Source organism: Sceloporus occidentalis, unplaced genomic scaffold (genome assembly GCF_023333645.1).
Source record: "Sceloporus occidentalis isolate IW3139 unplaced genomic scaffold, rSceOcc1.0.p SCAF_7, whole genome shotgun sequence".
Lineage (NCBI taxonomy): Eukaryota > Metazoa > Chordata > Lepidosauria > Squamata > Phrynosomatidae > Sceloporus > Sceloporus occidentalis.
Window position 1 is genome coordinate 68325428 of NW_028316987.1, and position 17521 is coordinate 68342948.

The window sequence follows — 17521 nt, forward strand, 5'->3', positions numbered from 1 at the left end:
GAAGAGACTGGCTCTCTTCTTTATCCATCATGAAGCTGTTCTGTACTACTGCAAGTCAAAACTGAGACTATCTGGAAATAAATACAGTGGTCTCTCCACATCCGCTGGAGTTAGTGGTGAAGGACCCCCCATGAATGTGGGAAAACTACCAATAAAAAAAAATACCCAGATAGGTGTTTTCTCTAAAAACCTCTAGGTTCTCCAACACAGCTCTATGGTCAGCCTCTGGCAGAGTTGCACTAGGGGACCTAAAGATTCCTAGAAATAACATATTAATCACACCTGCAAAGAATCAAATCCACAGAAGTCTAAACTGCAAATGTGGAGGTCCAACTGTACTTCCTACTAAACAGAACAAATTCTAACATTTACATATAGTATTTGCTAGGTGTTGAGGTAATTACCAATTATCATGAAGAGGAGAAGCATAACAAGAGGTTATGTTTCACAGTTTAAAAGCCCAGTACATTTTGGCTTGTTACTATTACTGAAGCCCTTCTTCAGTAGGTCAAAGGAAAGACTGCAGAAATTTCTGATAAGAGAGACTTTGATACAAGTTTGATGGAACGAACTGAAAACAAGAAAGCTGCCAACATCCATTACAGAGTTTCTTTGAAGAAGAAAAGGGATAGAGAAAGGCTATCACTATGCCAATATCACAGCTGTATAGCAAAAGACCCCATATAGTGAGAGCATCTTTTCTGCACAAAACTGTACATTCACATACATTAAAATCAATGGTAATGTCACTGAGAATACCAATGAGCACAAGAGATTTATTTTCGTGTTGTGACTTGAAATTAAAATAGACCAGCGTTGATGCCAAATGGGCTTCTGAGAGGAAGACAGTCCATACCCATGCCAACTGTCTAATTCCATTTCTATAATTTGTACCAAAACTCCAGGCATAGTATGGTGTAGTATGGATAAGGTATAGTATGGTCAAGATGTTAATTGCAAAGTATATAAGTATACAGCATGGTTTGTTGAAAATTACTTTCTGTTAAAGTATTCAATATGCAATGAAAACCTATTTCATTTCTCCATCTTTAGTCGGGTGACAATTTATTTTTTTCAGAAATGGGGAAAAAATTCACAACTGAGTAATGGAAATTTGAAAAATATTTGCAGCCCACACCACTGCCCAAGAGTCATTAAAATCTTAACATAGTTAAGTAGTTGCAAAACACCAAGGCTGAATTTGTTCCATCTGTTACTCTTTATCACCATATTCAAAAGGTTATTAAATGCTTAATATTTAGCTGTTACTAAAAGGTGGCATGATAGCCACAGGCTGCATCAACACTAAGATCTTTCCATCAGGTGAACTAACTTGGGCAATCTACTGCTGTAGAAACAAGCAGAACAAATTGCTAACAAGTTCCATCAGAAAATATTTCTACTACTGTACCATTACCACCCACACTTAAAACTCCTGCCTCCTGCTGTGTTTTTATGACACATTTCTGCCTCTTCCTTCCTGAAATATTTTTAGGAGTACTGGTAGGATTTCCACATTGTCAAAGACATTTTACAAAAAAGGTTGGTGGGTGTTATTCAAATTATAACCAACAATAATCGATTCAGAATGTTTACTGTACATTGCATATGCTTCAGTAGAAACAGCCATGGGGGTCTAATCTCCAACATTTTCCCCCTAGAACATAATTTAGATAAATGACAAAGAAACCGGAGTTGGAGTGAAAGGAGCACTGGCACACTAGAATTGGAAAGTGTTAGAATGCTGCAGTATACCCACTACATAAGGGTTTGCAGAGCTCAGAATTAACTCATTACAAACAACCAGTTGCTTATAGTTCTTTCATTCCAAACTACCAAGCTATAACCAAGCTACATTATGATTGGAACCTGACAAGAGGCCATGTCACCTTTTTTGCAATGCAACTGTAACTTTTCAAGTTATTTTTATAGTTATGGGGATTTGAAATCAGGAAGTGATAGAGGAAAAAATATCAAATGGATCAAGTGCTAACTTGAATCGGTTTTGTGCCACTGCCTCAAGTTTTAACTGCTTTAACTACCATGGCTTCTTGCTAGAGAATCTTGGGATTTATAGTTTGTTGTGGCACCAGGCAGAGAAGGCTAAATATATTTCAAAACTACAAATTATAAAGTTCCATAGCATTGAGCCATGGCACTTAAAAGTGGTATCAAAGGCATTATTTCTGCAGTGCAGATGCAGCCATAGCGAAAGATAACAATTTTCATGATCTGTGAAAACTGGAAAATAACACTATTTTTGGGAAACTGCAGCTACAACTATAATTAACTGTGTGAGAAACAGGACAAGAACTTTCAAAATAATTATCCAAGCTCTACGGACAGGTGAAATTAATTTTGTGATTTACATAGGAAGAATGAGGGAGAAGGGAACAAAATCTTGTGTAGGCCCTGTGACCACTCTTTTCATAATTTGAAAAGATAAACCTGAAAACAGGATGGTGAATGTGTATGGTGCAAAAGCAAATGCTGAGCAGGTTTATCGTATTCCTTCACTATGCAAAATTCTAACAAAGCTCCATAACGTACCAGATCAATCAGACTCTCTTGGATTCTGTTCAGGGTGGTGCGAAGCCTACTGCTGCTGAGGCCAAGTCCTGTTGATTCAAACTGGAAATAAGAATCAATTCTAAGTAAGACGATTAGGGTAAAAGACAAGTAATTTGGTTTACTCATGTCCCATTGCATAAAAGCACATTCAATCAAACCCCAAAATTGGAGGAAAAATCTTTTAATAAAGATGGTATCAATGCACTTAACAATGGACACAACAAAAAGATGTTCTATATGCTAAAATAACAACACACAATTCATACCAACACAAGAATTACCCATCATATAAGATGTAATTTTGAACAGCCTTGACATGGTTACTTTGGGACATTGCACTGATCAGAATAACAACATCAAACATTACGGGATATTTTGCCAGGTGGAAAAAGTATTGAAAATCAACTTGAGTATTTATAGGTATTATTTAATAGCATTTATTTTCATACACTTAGATAATCAGTTATGTAAGGTAGATTTTCATTTGAAAAGACTGAATATAGTTACACCTACATAAATACCTGTAGTATGAATCAAGAAGAAGAAAAATGCCATAGTTTATTGTAAGGCTCAAAGCAAGGCCCAGTTTTAACTGGTATTAAGGCCATTATATGCATGATGTTGATTAGCACAAGCTATTATTACATACCTAATTTTAAACCCAATATTAACTATAAAGATTGCTACAGAACTGTTCAGGTAACTGCACTGTGATGAGAATTAAGAAACACAGGCCCATTACAAACGGGCAGGAAAGTACGCGCAGAGCACGTACTAGGGTTAGAAAGGGGCGGTGCTTCCGCACCCCCTAACCCTAGTGCACGCTCTGCGCGCACAAAATGGCAGCGGCCGTTCCACATGGCCGCCGCCATGAGGACGTCACGACCGCGCCGCCTCTATATGGGGTGGCGTGGACGTGACGTCCTCGCTCCGTGCCAGGGCGCTTAGTGCGCCCTTAGCGCAGAGCAGGAAGGAGCTCCGTTTCGGAGCTCCTTCCTGGTTTGGTCCGCTGGGCGCAGCCTTCACACGGCTGCGCCCAGCGGACCAAAGGAGAAAGGGGCCAAGCGGCCCCTTTCTCCTCCTCCCCACCACCGCGGGATGTCCTTGGGGCTTGAAGCCCCAGGGACACCCCTTTCCAGGCTGCAGGGAAGCGGCCTTTTGCCGCTTCCCCGCAGCCCGGAAAGCAGCGGCTCGGGGCCTCAGCGGCTGCCGTTCTGGCAGCTAAGGCCCCGATACACCGGGGGAAGGGGCGGGTGCAGCCCGCCCCACAATGGCAGTCTGTAACCCGCCATACACACCTTTTCAGGGTCTACTTCCACCATATTATCCAAATACTGGTATGTGTTTTACTCCAGGAATACAGTTCTTGAAATAGATATTCCTTTGGTCTAAATTCAAATGAATGGCCCTTCTACGCTTAGAAGTGTCATTCAAAAAACACACTAATGTCCTACATAAGCCAAGTTAGTGTTACACTGCCATACACAAGCTACCAGGTTAATTACAGGTACTTCTCGTAACGATCACATAACAACGGTTTTGAAATCCCTTCACTGGTTACCAATTAGTTTCCAGGCAAGGTACAAGGTGTTGGTGATTACATTTAAAGCCCTACATGGCTTGGGTCCAGAATACTTAAGGGAACGCCTTCTTCCGTATTGTCCGTCCCTCACTCTAAGGTCCTCAGGGAAGACTCTACTTCAGCCAAAAAAATCTAGACTAACCTCAGTTACCCAGAGGGCCTTCTCCACTGCTGCTCCAAAGCTATAGAATGATCTGCCAAAGAAGATCTGCCAACTCTCTACTCTTACAGCCTTTAAGAAGGCTCTTAAAACAGATCTCTTCTGGCAGGCCTTCCCTACCTAGTTCCTCTCCCCATTTACTGTGACTTACGTCACTCTATCCACCAATTCTTCTCTTAAATTTAATAAGAAGAATTAAATTAAAATTAATTAAAATAAAATTCCTGCCTCAAGAAGAAGAACTCTCCCTCTGTACCTATTGTCATCATCAGACCTGGCAGGGAGTGAAAAAGAGGCCCAGTTCTAGCTGTAAATTCTGTGACTTACGTCACATTTTATTTTATGGTATTTTATTTTATTGTATTCTCTGTATTTTTATTGCTGTAACCCACCCGGATTCCTTGTAATTGGGCAGGCTATAAATTATTATTATTATTATTATTATTATTATTATTATTACTACTACTACTACCTGGCTTGAAGTAAACAAATGGCCTTGCATAATTAAAAGCCTGGAACTTTCAAATATGGAATTGTCTGGCACCTGCAATTTTTATTTTTTTGTACCAATTAATATTTTTACAGTCATATTAAAAAAATGGAGAAAAAAAACCTTTTGAGACAAAAAGAAAGAAAGAAAGGGCTATCTGTAGAATTAATATTTTGTAGCAATCTGTGCATGTTGCACACTTATTCTTGACCTATTTTCTCATACCTTAGAAATTAACTTTTTTAGTCAATCGAAATTGTCTTTCCTGCCCTTTCAATAACTAAAGGATTTCTACTGTAGCAACAAAAAAACAAATGTCCACCAATAGAGGACTTCATAGCTCTTTGAACATTTGAATGTCTGCTAGGTAGTCATCAGAGTCATACGGACACATATCTGATCAACTTTCAGAGAAGTCTATAAATAAATGGTTTCTCACAGGTATTTTTTAGTTTATTATCTGTTAGCTTATTATTTTTATGGATACAGTGGCTTAGTGGTTAAGACACCAATTCTGATGATTGGAAGATTGAAGGTTGGTAGTTCAAGGCCTAAGTGCTGCATTACAGGGTGAGCTCCTTTCACTAGTCCCAGCTTTTGCCAACCTAGCAGTTCGAAAGCATGCAAATTGAAGTAGATAAATAGGTACCACTTTGGTGGGAAGATAACAGCTTTTGGTGCAGGCATGCTGGTGACATGACCACCAGAACAGTCCTCGGACAACACTGGTTCTTCAGCTTAGTAACGGAGATGAGCACTGCCTACTATAGTCGGCTACGATTAAACTTTCATGTCAAGGGACTACCTTTACCTTTATCTTTTTATTCTTTTTATGAACATGTTTTCTCCTGCCACAGTTACTGTACATGGAGAAATGAATAAGAAAGAACACTTATACAGAAGACAGAATTTCTTGGAAAAAATGTAATTTTAAAAGTACCTAACTTTATTCAAAGGTTCAGATTTATCTCTATTTCAGTTTGGTGTGGCTGACCTTTCAATTAAGCAGAATTCTGAGTTTATTTGCTCAATACTGATGGCATCAAATGTCTAAGAACAAGGCTGAATTAATACAACCCATTTTATTTTGACTGTCATATTTTGGCTTACAGTGGACAACTAACACTGTTTTAAAATGCATCAAATATATGTGTTGTGTTTAACTAAAAAATTGTGAACCCTTATGTATAATGTTCTGTACCTGTTTGGATGAAAAAAACAAATCAGGAGTGAAGCAATGCATATTTGCTGAAGTTGAATCTGTGTCAACAATCCCTTTTATTAAAAGGCTGCACTTATGCTATCTGTTTGAATTGCTAAAGGTGAAGACATGTCATTGAATAGAAAACCTTGATATTACTTATCAACTGGAAGGCAAGTGCACACTTGGATACTGTTTAGAATTATTTACAAAACTGCTTTAGTGCTTCATGAATTTCAAGGATTGGTTTTGCTTTCAGAAGTTCACAATGGGTACTAAAAGCATGTCAAAAGCATTTTACAATTGTTCATTCAGGAATATAGGATGTGGCCTATTAGACTATTAATCCATTAATCCATCTAAACCCCCAGCTCTCTGAAGTTTTGGGCAGAATTTTTTTCATGCTCTATATGCTTCGCTTTCAAAATCAGACAAGACTGGTGCATTCAGAGTGGTAGATAATAAACTGTATTCAATTGTATGCTTTTCTTAACAGTTCAGTATCCCATGTACAGATCCTGTAAGAACATGACCCACATTCAAAATACTTTTCTATTAGAATTTCATTGCACAGCTGAACATTCCAACAATCTAGAGCAAAGGCCCTTGGAAGTTAAGACTGTACATTGGTACACTACAAAATAAACATTAGCAAGGAGGTAGGTGATGAGTGGGAGGTCTTCTACAAAGGTAGAGAATATAACATTCTCCCCTTACATGGAAATATTTACAGTTTATCCACTGAATAGTCATCTACTGTAAAACAACTGCAGCAAAATCTCCTAGGTGGGTTACACACTGCCATTAAAGTACGTGCAGAGCATGTACTAGGGTTAGGGAGGTGCGGTGCTTCCGCACCTCCCTAACCCTAATACACGCTCCGCACGTAAAAAATGACGGCGGCCATTCCAGACGGCCGCCGCCATGATGTCACAGCCGCGCCACCTCTATACGGGGTGGCGCGGATGTGACGTCCTCGCTCCATGCCAGGGCGCCTAGTGCGCCCTTAGCACAGACCAGGAAGGAGCTCCATTTCGGAGCTCCTTCCTGGTTTGTGGCGCCACTTTGCGTTGCTGGGCGCAGCCTTCAGACAGCTGCGCCCAGCGAAGCAAGGGTTCTCCTCCTCCCCGCCGCCGTGGGGTGTCCTTGGGGCTTGAAGCCCCAAGGACACCCCTTTTCAGGCTGTGGGGAAGCGGCGTTTTGCCGCTTCCCCGCAGCCTGAAAAGCGGCAGATCGGGGCCTCAGCGGCTGCCGTTCTACCAGCTAAGGCCCCGATACACCGGGGAAAGGGGCGGGTACAGCCCGCCCCAAATGGGCGGTCTGTAACCCACCCATGTTTCCTTCCAAATCCTCTTTGTTGCAGAAGATAAGGTTTCAATTTGATTATTAATTACTGCTAAGATAATGTGAAGGTTTGGTTTCCAAATTATAAACAGCTTCTGAAATTTTAGGAAACTAAAACTGGCCAACACTGCATCAGAAATAAAAAGAAAAGGAAGAAAAATTGTATCTTTGTTCCTTGTAAGGAGAGGCAAGAAGAGCAGAAAAAAATACTACTTGGCAGATGTTGACTCAATGAAGAATGCACAGCCTTCAGACAAAATCAACATGTTATTTTTAAGGGATGGTGTTAGAGGTGTTGTGGAATATGTCAGGTTTAATACTGAGAAAAGGAAACTATTGCCGACTAAGGTGAGATGGACAGGGAGAAGTGAAAGTCAATGTAATTCCTGCAGGTGACACATTGCCTGTCCACACACCATTATGGGTGAGAAAACAGCTCTTGGGGAACTCAAGCAAGCATTTCAGGCTATTTTTAAAAGATGGTTCTGCTGCTCTTTGGCAGCCCTTCCAAACCTGGTGCCTCAGATAAGCGTCTGATTACAGTTTCCATCACCCTTAGCCAGCTGGCTAAGAATGACTCCAGTTGTAATCCAACACATTTGGATGGCACCAGATTTGGAAAGGCAAGCACACAGACGAACTCAAGCTATTGCATCTTGAAACATACCAAGCAGAATACAGTTCACCAATCTGTAATGTGTTCTGTAAGATAAGAATGCTTAGATATTCCTTTTTCTAGGAAACGTGTGTGTGTGTGGTGTCTTCAAGTCATCTGCCAACTTATAGTAACCCCATGTATTTCATAGGGTTTTCTTAAGCAAGGAATCCTCAGAGATGGGTTTGCCATTTCTTTCCTTTGAAATATAGCCTACAGCACCTGGTATCGTTGGCTGTCTCCCATCCAAGTACAAGGCTGCCCCTGATTAGGCAAGACAAAATCTAGTGCCTTTAGGGTATTTAGGCCCTCATACAGTGGGTTTTCCCCCCATTTACCTGCCTAGTTCTGTGTATTTCTCTGCTAATGTGGAAAGTATAGAACAGGGTAAAAGCTTTAAAATATAAACAGGCAATATAGAAAAAGTTGAAACAAAGAACAACAGAAATAGCCAAAGAAAATCAAGTCATTTTAAGATAAATCTTTACTGTTAAGTCCTGTAAACAACACAACCTTAAATGTATTATTTTTGCCAAAAAGAACAGCCAAGACTACTTAGTAACACGTGTGGATCTGTCAAGCAAATAAATGCCTAATTTAGAATCCTATTTTGTTAAAGCTCATGGGGCAGCCAATCCTAGCATTTACATCAATTTTGAAATTTCTATAACATGGAAAATATCCTTAATTTGTTTGTACTGATATTCTAAACATACCTTGCAAATGTATAAGCTCAAAGTAAATGATGAATAGTATGTGCACAATGAACCAGCTTAGTGAAAGCCTAGCTACTTAATGACAGCTACCAAAGGAACAATAACATTTCCCTGTAATGCCTTCCCTGTGTAGCTTGAAAAAGGCCTAGAGACCTATGGATGGCTTACCATCTCTACACTCTTACAATGACTATACTTTTCTAAAATTCAGACTGTATCTTCAGGACCAATCTCCTTGGGCTGGATTCAGCCTCCATTAGCTACACTAAAATTCTCACTGATTTCAAACCATAGTCAACTTGTCCACATGACTACAAAATGGAAATAATGTGTTACCCTTAATTTGTTAAAAATTTCAACAACCATTATTGCTTTCATAGCTGTATATGATTGAAATTTTATTTCAGTTCTGGCTACTTTAAATTATTTTAATTTAATCAACTCATGAAGAAATTAATTGAAATCATGTTAAAATTTCCTTCTTCAACACTACCAATTGATTGCTTTTAGCCGTTTAACATGGATGTTTCTATGCTCTGTTATCAATATCCTGCTTATACAGTTGGCCCTCCATATTGACAGGTGTTCCATTCTACCCACCCCCTGTGGAACCTCAAATCCCATTATTGCCAATGGACATGCAATGTGCCCATGACTGTGTTGGTGCGGTCACATGCATGCACTGCCACTTGCAATACTGGGTGGGCCATTTGTGGATGCTTCAATCCGTGGATGGCTAGCCCACCAATACAGAGGGCTGACTGTATTTCTAGTTGGTTAATGAAGTTATACTTCTCCAGTTCACATGTAATGGTGAACTCTAGCTTAATACAAGCCAAAATCTTTGTGCCAAAGTCAGTATGCAACAGGAGGATGAGAGGGAAGGGATATGTGAGATGTGTTCACTTCTTTCTGGCTTCATGACCCATGGTAGATGATGCTTGGAAAGATAGCTCAAATTGGACTGTCTTAATTATTCAAAATTATTGAGGAGCTTTTATAAATCTGTAGGAGCACACTCACCAGCCTACATGACCCACATAAACTCATCTCATTTGTTTGCCTATGGGTTTTCCCTTCTGAAAAACCTAAGGGGAAATTTTTGTTCTCTATTACATGTTATGAGAGCACCAAATCGTAATTTAAAACGTGTGCACATTATTTTAAAAGCAATTGAAACAGCAAAATATGTCATTGTAGCATGGGTGCTATCTTCCTCAATGTTATGAAATAAAAAGTGATTTTTGAATAATTCTCAGATTACTACTTCATAATATTTCATTTTCTGTGCTATCTTAAAAGCTAAGCACAAGCTCTTCTATGGGTCTTATAATAATTAACTTCAAGAGTAATTTACTGTCTCAGCTAAGAGTGCTTCCTTCTTTTTCCTCCCCTTCATCATGCCAGAACACACTGATGAATGGTAATATTTACTTACTGTGTCATTCCGTCCAAAAAACGTATATATTGCATACATATAATAGTCAAAAAGCTGGGACATGAAGTGGATCACATCAAATGCAATGGGCTTCAAAATGTTCATCATCTGCATGTATTTGCCTTTGAAGACAAAAAGTAACCAAAAGAAGTTAGCCAACAAAATGTAGTCATTTGTATGTAGACATGTATCTGCTCATTAAATTCAAGAAATTTTACATTTTAAAAAAAATTAATGAACAATAGATACCAGTGAAATGCCGATAATAATACAGGCAAGGTGCATGTAAAGGGATGTTAGGAAGCTCAGTGGTATATATGCTATTAGACGGAAACATAATGGACTCAGAGCTAGCCCTCCATTCTTAGAAGAAAATATAGTGGTCAGCAGATTTGCCATCTTACTTACATGAAAATATTAAAATCCATTAAATGATTTTTAAAGTAAATTGTTTCCTCTTTCACCCTTGCCTAAAACAAATGGTTTTATTCTCTGGATAGTGAATCAGGTAGTTGCTACCAATATCCCATTACATTTTCCCCAGGGGTTTTGCTTTCTGTTTTCAAAAGAGCACTTTTACCTTTAGGTGGAAAACTATGGCCCTAAAGGAGCAGCTCTGTGCCCCTACTTTGCCAGATTGGGGCCACGGCAACCACAGGCCCAATCCAGTGTTTTTCCAACCCCAAAAGAAGTTGCAAAATGCCGTGCCTTTTTAGGGTAGAAAAAAGCCGTTGCTGCAGCTCTCCCACTTTTTTCAGCGCAACATATGTAAACATTGCACCGTAGAAACATGATGCCGCATGCCATCAGGTCATGCAGATGGCGTGATGCCACTTTGGAGATGGAGTTGGGGCAGACAACAGCCGCCAAGCCTCCACTCCACCCTGCCGCCGCCATTTCTTCCCAATCTATACAGCCCCTTAATCTTTTTTGCTGTAGCTCTCCATACTTGGTTTTCTTTTACTGGGTGTAAATAATTCAGGGACCTATTTGGTACATGAAATAGTATTTGGTGAAGCCCAGCACACATCAAATTGTCTGTAGTAGAAGAGATGTCAATCTCTACAATGTGCTGGCTTTAGGGGCTAGTAATAATGAATAGAAATTTTTGTTCATACCCTTTTCTCTAACAGGGGACCTCGACTAGTTCCTATTTCCCCCAAGATTAAGAGAGGAGGTGGCAGGAAAGTGGAAAAATACAGCCATACATAAATTTATGGCACATCTAGTAATGGTTTTATACTGAGGAAGAGAACAGGTGGCCTTGAAAATGTTGTTGGAATGCAACTCCTGTCTGCCTTAGATACCATAATGAAGGATAAAGGATGAGGGAGATGATGAAGAAGATTGAGAAGGTTCAGAATGATTTGGCATGCAACAGCCAACCCTTGTTTTAGATTATCAGAAAATGAACTCAGTGTCTTCTCTTTCTCAAATTACAGTATGGCAATGGAAGCGGATTCATGCACCCATCCAGCACTTACTGTTGGAAGTATAAGGAGTAGTTTCATTTGCTTACACTTTGTTTGACCATATACATTTTAACAATTATTTTAATAATAATGATAATTATTATTATTAATTAATTTATATACTGCCTTTCCAAAAAGATCAAAGAAGTTTACAAAATTACATAAAAATACATAGTACATTAACGATTTAGATAAACAAATAAAAAACCTAAACAGTACATAACGTATACATTCATTAATGAAATCTAGATTCCCTGTGTTCTCTGAAGCTAGAACACAAGATCTTCTCTTGCCCTGTACTTCTTAATGGTTGCAGTTCTAGCTGTGTACTGCAACAGTCACCCAAGTTCTTTAAAAATCTACATGCAATATAAAATTAAACCATTCTTTGGTCTTCCATAAATTTCTTCAGATGGCATATTTGCATAACAGAAAATATGCAGGACAGCCCTTAAGAGACTAGGGGCAAAACAAGGCACTCTTCACCTAAATCTTGTCCCTGTAAAATCTTTTTTCCACTAGATGCCAAGAACATTTCTTTATCACTGCATCATTCTGCATCTTGACACTATTCATATTCCAAGAACATTTTTTTTTGTTTCTTCTCTAAAATGATGCCAATTTTTCAAATCTTCTATAAAACTACTAAGCAACCATTTTGCACTACACAGGTATTTTAAGCAGTTATGACCAGGAGATTCAACAATAATACAAGCATCAGAGGGTTTTTGTTGTGTTTTTTTTAATGGAATAATGGTAACAGAAGTAACATTTTCATTCAAAAGAGACATGCCCAAAGATATTGGCCACACACATGCTTTCCTGATAAATGTTATAGTACTAGCACGTATTTCTTAGAAATACTTAAGAATACTAACTACAATACTAAGAATTCCAAGTAAAAGCATAAGATCTTTATATTTTAACTTAAAGGAACTTTAGGGAATCTTTCACCCTCCAGTTGTTTTCACCTACAACTCCCATATGCTGCAGCCAGCAAGGTCACTAGTAGGGGTTGCCTTTTGTTTTATTTTTAATCTTTATTATATACAGTACTTTGCAACATGCTTAGGGAGATATTTAGAATTATTTCATTATGTTCTGGACAACACTAATACATTTTGGAATACTCGTTTTTCAGGACCATGAGTAACTTTAGAAAAAGAAATGTTGCAGGTATTAAATATCAGTTAAAATTTCCATTTTAACAATTGGCTCATTCCAATATTATTATTTTTTCCAACACAAACAAGCTGTAACTGTCCAAGAGAAGTTTGCTCATAGTAAGCTTATCACAACTGGATTGCAAAGGAGTCAATGAAGCCAGGCTTTTACAATGAAGCCAGTCTGACAAAAAAGAAGATAATCTTTAACTTTGCTCTGAAGTCTGAGATGTTTATCACACTATACTCTTAAAGTGCTACTATTCCACTTTGACTCCTCTAGCTGCCTCCTGTTGCATTCTGGGATTGGCAGTTTTAAGGAGGGGTATTTAGAATTCTCAGGCAGAGAACTCTGCCTGAGAATTCTAAATACCCCTCCTTAAAACTGCCAATCCCAGAATGCAACAGGAGGCAGCTAGAGGAGTCAAAGTGGAATAGTAGCACTTTAAGAGTATAGTGTGATAAACATCTGAGAGAGAAGTTAATCAGCAAAACATACAGAAAGCGGTCCAGTGTCTTAGACATGTTGAATGGCATGTTTTCAAACTTACAATATGTCTTTAAAAAATTCCATACAAGATGAACAGAAAAATTCATCATGGTGTAATGGTCTGAGCATAGTACTACAGGTATGTCTCTAGAGACCAGGGTTCTGAACTCAGGCTTGCTAGAGAGGTTAAGGACAACAAAAAGGGCATTTTGGGGTATGTCCACAGCAAAAGGAAGAAGGAAACGGTAGGGTCACTTCATGAAGAAGATGGCAAAATGCTAACAGGGGACAGAGAAAAGGCAGAATTACTCAACACCTTCTTGCCTCAGTGTACAGTGTTCTCAGAAAAGGCAAAGGGTGCTGAACCTCAGGAAAATGGAGCAGAGGACAGAACAGGGGAAATTCAGCACAGAATAAGTAAAGAGATAGTACAGGAATACCTGTTCAATCTAAACGAATATACAGTATGTCTCCAGGACCAGATGAACTACATGCAAGAGTATTAAAAGGACTGGCAAATATAATATCGGAGCCATTGGCAATAATCTTTGAGAACTCCTGGAGAACAGGAGAAGTCCCAGCAGACTGGAGGAGGGCAAACGTCGTCCCCATCTTCAAAAAGGGGAAAAAAGAGGATCCCAACAATTATCATCCAGTTAGTCTGACATCAATACCAGAAAAGATTCAAGAGCAGATTAAACAGAGAGTCTGTGAACATCTAGAAAGTAATGCCATAATCACAAAAAATCAGCACAGGTTTCAGAGAAACAAGTCATGCCAGACAAATCTGACCTCTTCTTTTTTATATATAAAATTACCAGCTTGGTAGATGAAGGGAATGCTGTGGATATAGTATATCTTGATTTCAGTAAGGCTTTTGACAGAGTTCCCCATGGCATTCTTGCAAACAAGTTAGTGAAATGTGGGCTAGACAATGTAACTGTTACATGGATTTATAACTAGTTAACCGGCTGAACCCAAAGGGTGCTCAACAATAGCTCCTTTTCATCCTGGAGAGAAGTACCAGTGGGGTCCCACAGGGTTCTGTCCTGGGCCCAGTGCTTTTCAACATCTTTATCAATGACTTGGATGACAGAATTGGGGGTTTACTTACCAAATTTGCAGATGACACCAAATTAGGAGTAGCAGCTAATACCCCAGAGCACAGGATCAAAATTCAAAAGGACCTGAACAGACTAGAAAGTTGGGCCAAAGCTAACAAAATGAATTTCAACATGGAGACATGCAAGGTACTGCACTGAGGGTGGACAAATGAAATGAACAGATATAGGATGGGTGAAACCTGGCTGAACAAGACTACGTGTGAAAGGTATCTGGGAGTCCAAGTAGACCACAAATTGAACATGATTCAACAGTGCAATGTGGCAGCTAACAAGGCCAATGTGATTTTAGGCTGCATCAATAGAAGTATAGTGTCTAGATCAAGGGAAGTAATAGTGCCCACTCTATTCTGCTCTGGTTAGGCCCCACCTGGAATTTTGTGTCCAGTTCTGGGCACCACAATTTAACAAGGATGTTGAGAAACTGGAGCGTGTCCAAAGGAGGGCGACTAAAATGGTGAAGGGTCTGAAAACCATGCCCTATGAGGAACGATTTAGGGAGCTGTGGATGTTTAGCCTGGAAAAGAGAAGGTTAAGAGGTGATATGATAGCCCTCTTTAAATACTTGAAGGGATGTCATATTGAGGAGGGAGCAAGCTTTTTTCCTGCTGCTCCAGAGACTAGGACCCGGAGCAATGGATGCAAGCTCCAGGAACAGAGATTCCACCTCAACATTAGGAGGAACTTCCTGGCAGTAAGGGCTGTTCGACAGTGGAATAAACTCCCTCGGAGTGTAGTGGAGTCTCCTTTCTTAGAGGTCTTTAAACAGAGGCTGGATGGCCATCTGTCGGGGATGCGTTGATTCGGATTTCCTACAGGGGGTTGGACTGGATGGCCCTTGCTGTCTCTTCTAACTCTATGAATTTATGATTCTAACCCACACTTGGCCATGGAAATCCACAGGGTGACCTTGGGCAAGTCATACTCTGTCGTCCTCAGAAGAAGATAAAAGCAAACCCCCTCTGAACAAATACTGGCAAGAAGACTCCATGATAGGGTCATCTTACAGTTGCCATAAGTCAAAGGAACACAGCAATGACATATATAAACTGGAGTGAGTTTTGGGAACGTTCAGCCTGTTGAAAAGAAAACTGAGGAATGACTTCATTGCACTTTTAAAATATCTAAATGGTTGTCACAGAGAGGAGGGTACAGGTTTGTCCACTGTTACCCTAGAGCGGTGGTCCCCAAACTGTGCTTTTTAAGGGATTTTGGACTTCAGCTCGCAGAATCCCAGACTATTGGCCAATATGGCTTCTAGGAGCTGAAGTCCAAAATCTCTTAAAGAGCACAATTTGGGGACCACTGCCCTAGAGGGTAGGATCAAGTCTAATTGTTTTAAGTTACAAGAGACAAAATCTAGCACTATGGGATTCCCTTCTAATGGTACATATGTACTTCAGCAGAAAATTACAAAGCACTTTCATTCATACAAGCAGGGGCATCTGATGTTTGATCATTCCTATTCCCATTTATTAAACCATTCTGTTCCTGATGGTTCCCAACCCCCAGGAATAGCAACACAGGAGACTGGGAAGCTTAAGTGGGCAGGATAACCAGCAAAAACCAAGTGTCTCAATTTGCATGAGTTGGCTCTCCATATCCACAGATTCTTTATGCACAAATTTAAGCACCCATAGCTTGAATATACTGTATACGTATACACAGAGAGAGAGAGAGAGAGAGAGAGAGAGAGAGAGAGCGCCTGTGCCAAACACAGGCGCGCTATACACGGATTCCGGCTTAAGTAGAAGCCGCACGACAAAAAAACCCCGATGTGTGCGCCTGTGATGCTCACGCCGCTGTGTGCTCTCGCCCCATTGTTTCCAATGGGATGCGAGCATACGCAGATTTCCCCTTACGTGGGGGGATCTGGAACAGGGCCAACTGTATGTATATGTATGTGACACTGTATATACTCATGTATAAAATTTAGGTTAAAAAATTGACCCCAACAACCCGAGTCGACTTATCCATAAATTACTCACACACACACATACATAACCATCCCCTGGTGAAAGGCAAGAGTTTAATCTACCCTAAAAGCTCTGGCCCCTTCCATCCAGCCTTTAGTACGAGCACAAATAGTTATCCCTGCTGGAATTTTGTAAGTTCTTTGGCATTGTTTTCCTTTGCTTCATCCTTTACATACTTCATTCCATGACCTTAAGTTTTACCCTTGACTTATCCATGGGTCATATCAAAATCCATAATTTGGAACCCAAAACCTGCCCTCGACTTATACATGAGGTCAACTTATACTCAAGTATATATGGTGTGTAGATAGATAGATAGATAGATAGATAGATAGATAGATAGATAGACAGACAGACAGACCTTGATCACACACCTTGATTTTGCCATTTTATATAAAGGACACCATTTTACTGTCAGGGATGATGGGAGTTGTAGCTCTTCACCTCTGGCTCGAACTCACCACCTTGTTACGCACCGGCGCTGACCAGTTTTGGCCAGTGGTTAAAGCTTTGCTCTAGGGCAGCAGAGTTACAGAGAATAGGCTGAAGACCCTGACAAACTCTCCAAACCTTCTCACTCTTGCTTCTCTCAGAAGTCTTCTCACTTCTTCAGGATCCAGCTGGCTCTTGTATCTTCACTCAAGACACCAGACAACTCAGTAGTCTTATATAAAAGATCTACTTTATTCTACTATATACAGCTCCAAAACTATCCAACACAACTCCAATATTCCTCCACTACTACCCACAAAATACATTGGGATTCATAGCCATTATTATAGCCCTTGGAAAACACCACCCACTCTTGTCAGTTTCCACCCAGTGGGCGTGTACAACCACTTTCATTGGTTCTTTTGTTTCAACCCACAATTAATGATTTCATCATTTCACCTTGTCCACTTTAACAATTCTCAGGTGTGTTCAATTATCCACTTTGCATTTCTGTCCTTGGCATTTAGGACTTTCTAATTACATTACCTTTTACACCTGTGTGGCTTCTAATTGCTTTTGCTGAGTCATCCTGACTCTCACATACATGTTTTATTTCTTTCACTGTATGTCCCATGCTGCTTTTTCCTTAACAATTACTATCCATTGTATTTAAAGGAACTTGAGCATCCATAGTTGTTGGTATCCACGGC

General features: G+C 39.8%; 1 protein-coding gene across 1 annotated transcript in view; it reads right to left on the reverse strand.

Annotated features, from left to right (window-relative positions):
• Positions 1-17521, reverse strand: part of VPS50 (VPS50 subunit of EARP/GARPII complex) — an 88738-nt gene that overhangs the window by 14523 nt on the left and 56694 nt on the right. The window contains exons 21-22 of the mRNA XM_089533212.1: positions 10158-10279; positions 2551-2631 (exon numbers count right to left, since the gene is read on the reverse strand). Of these exons, the coding sequence (XP_089389338.1) occupies positions 2551-2631; positions 10158-10279 (203 nt within the window). The remainder of the gene's footprint in view (positions 1-2550; positions 2632-10157; positions 10280-17521) is intronic.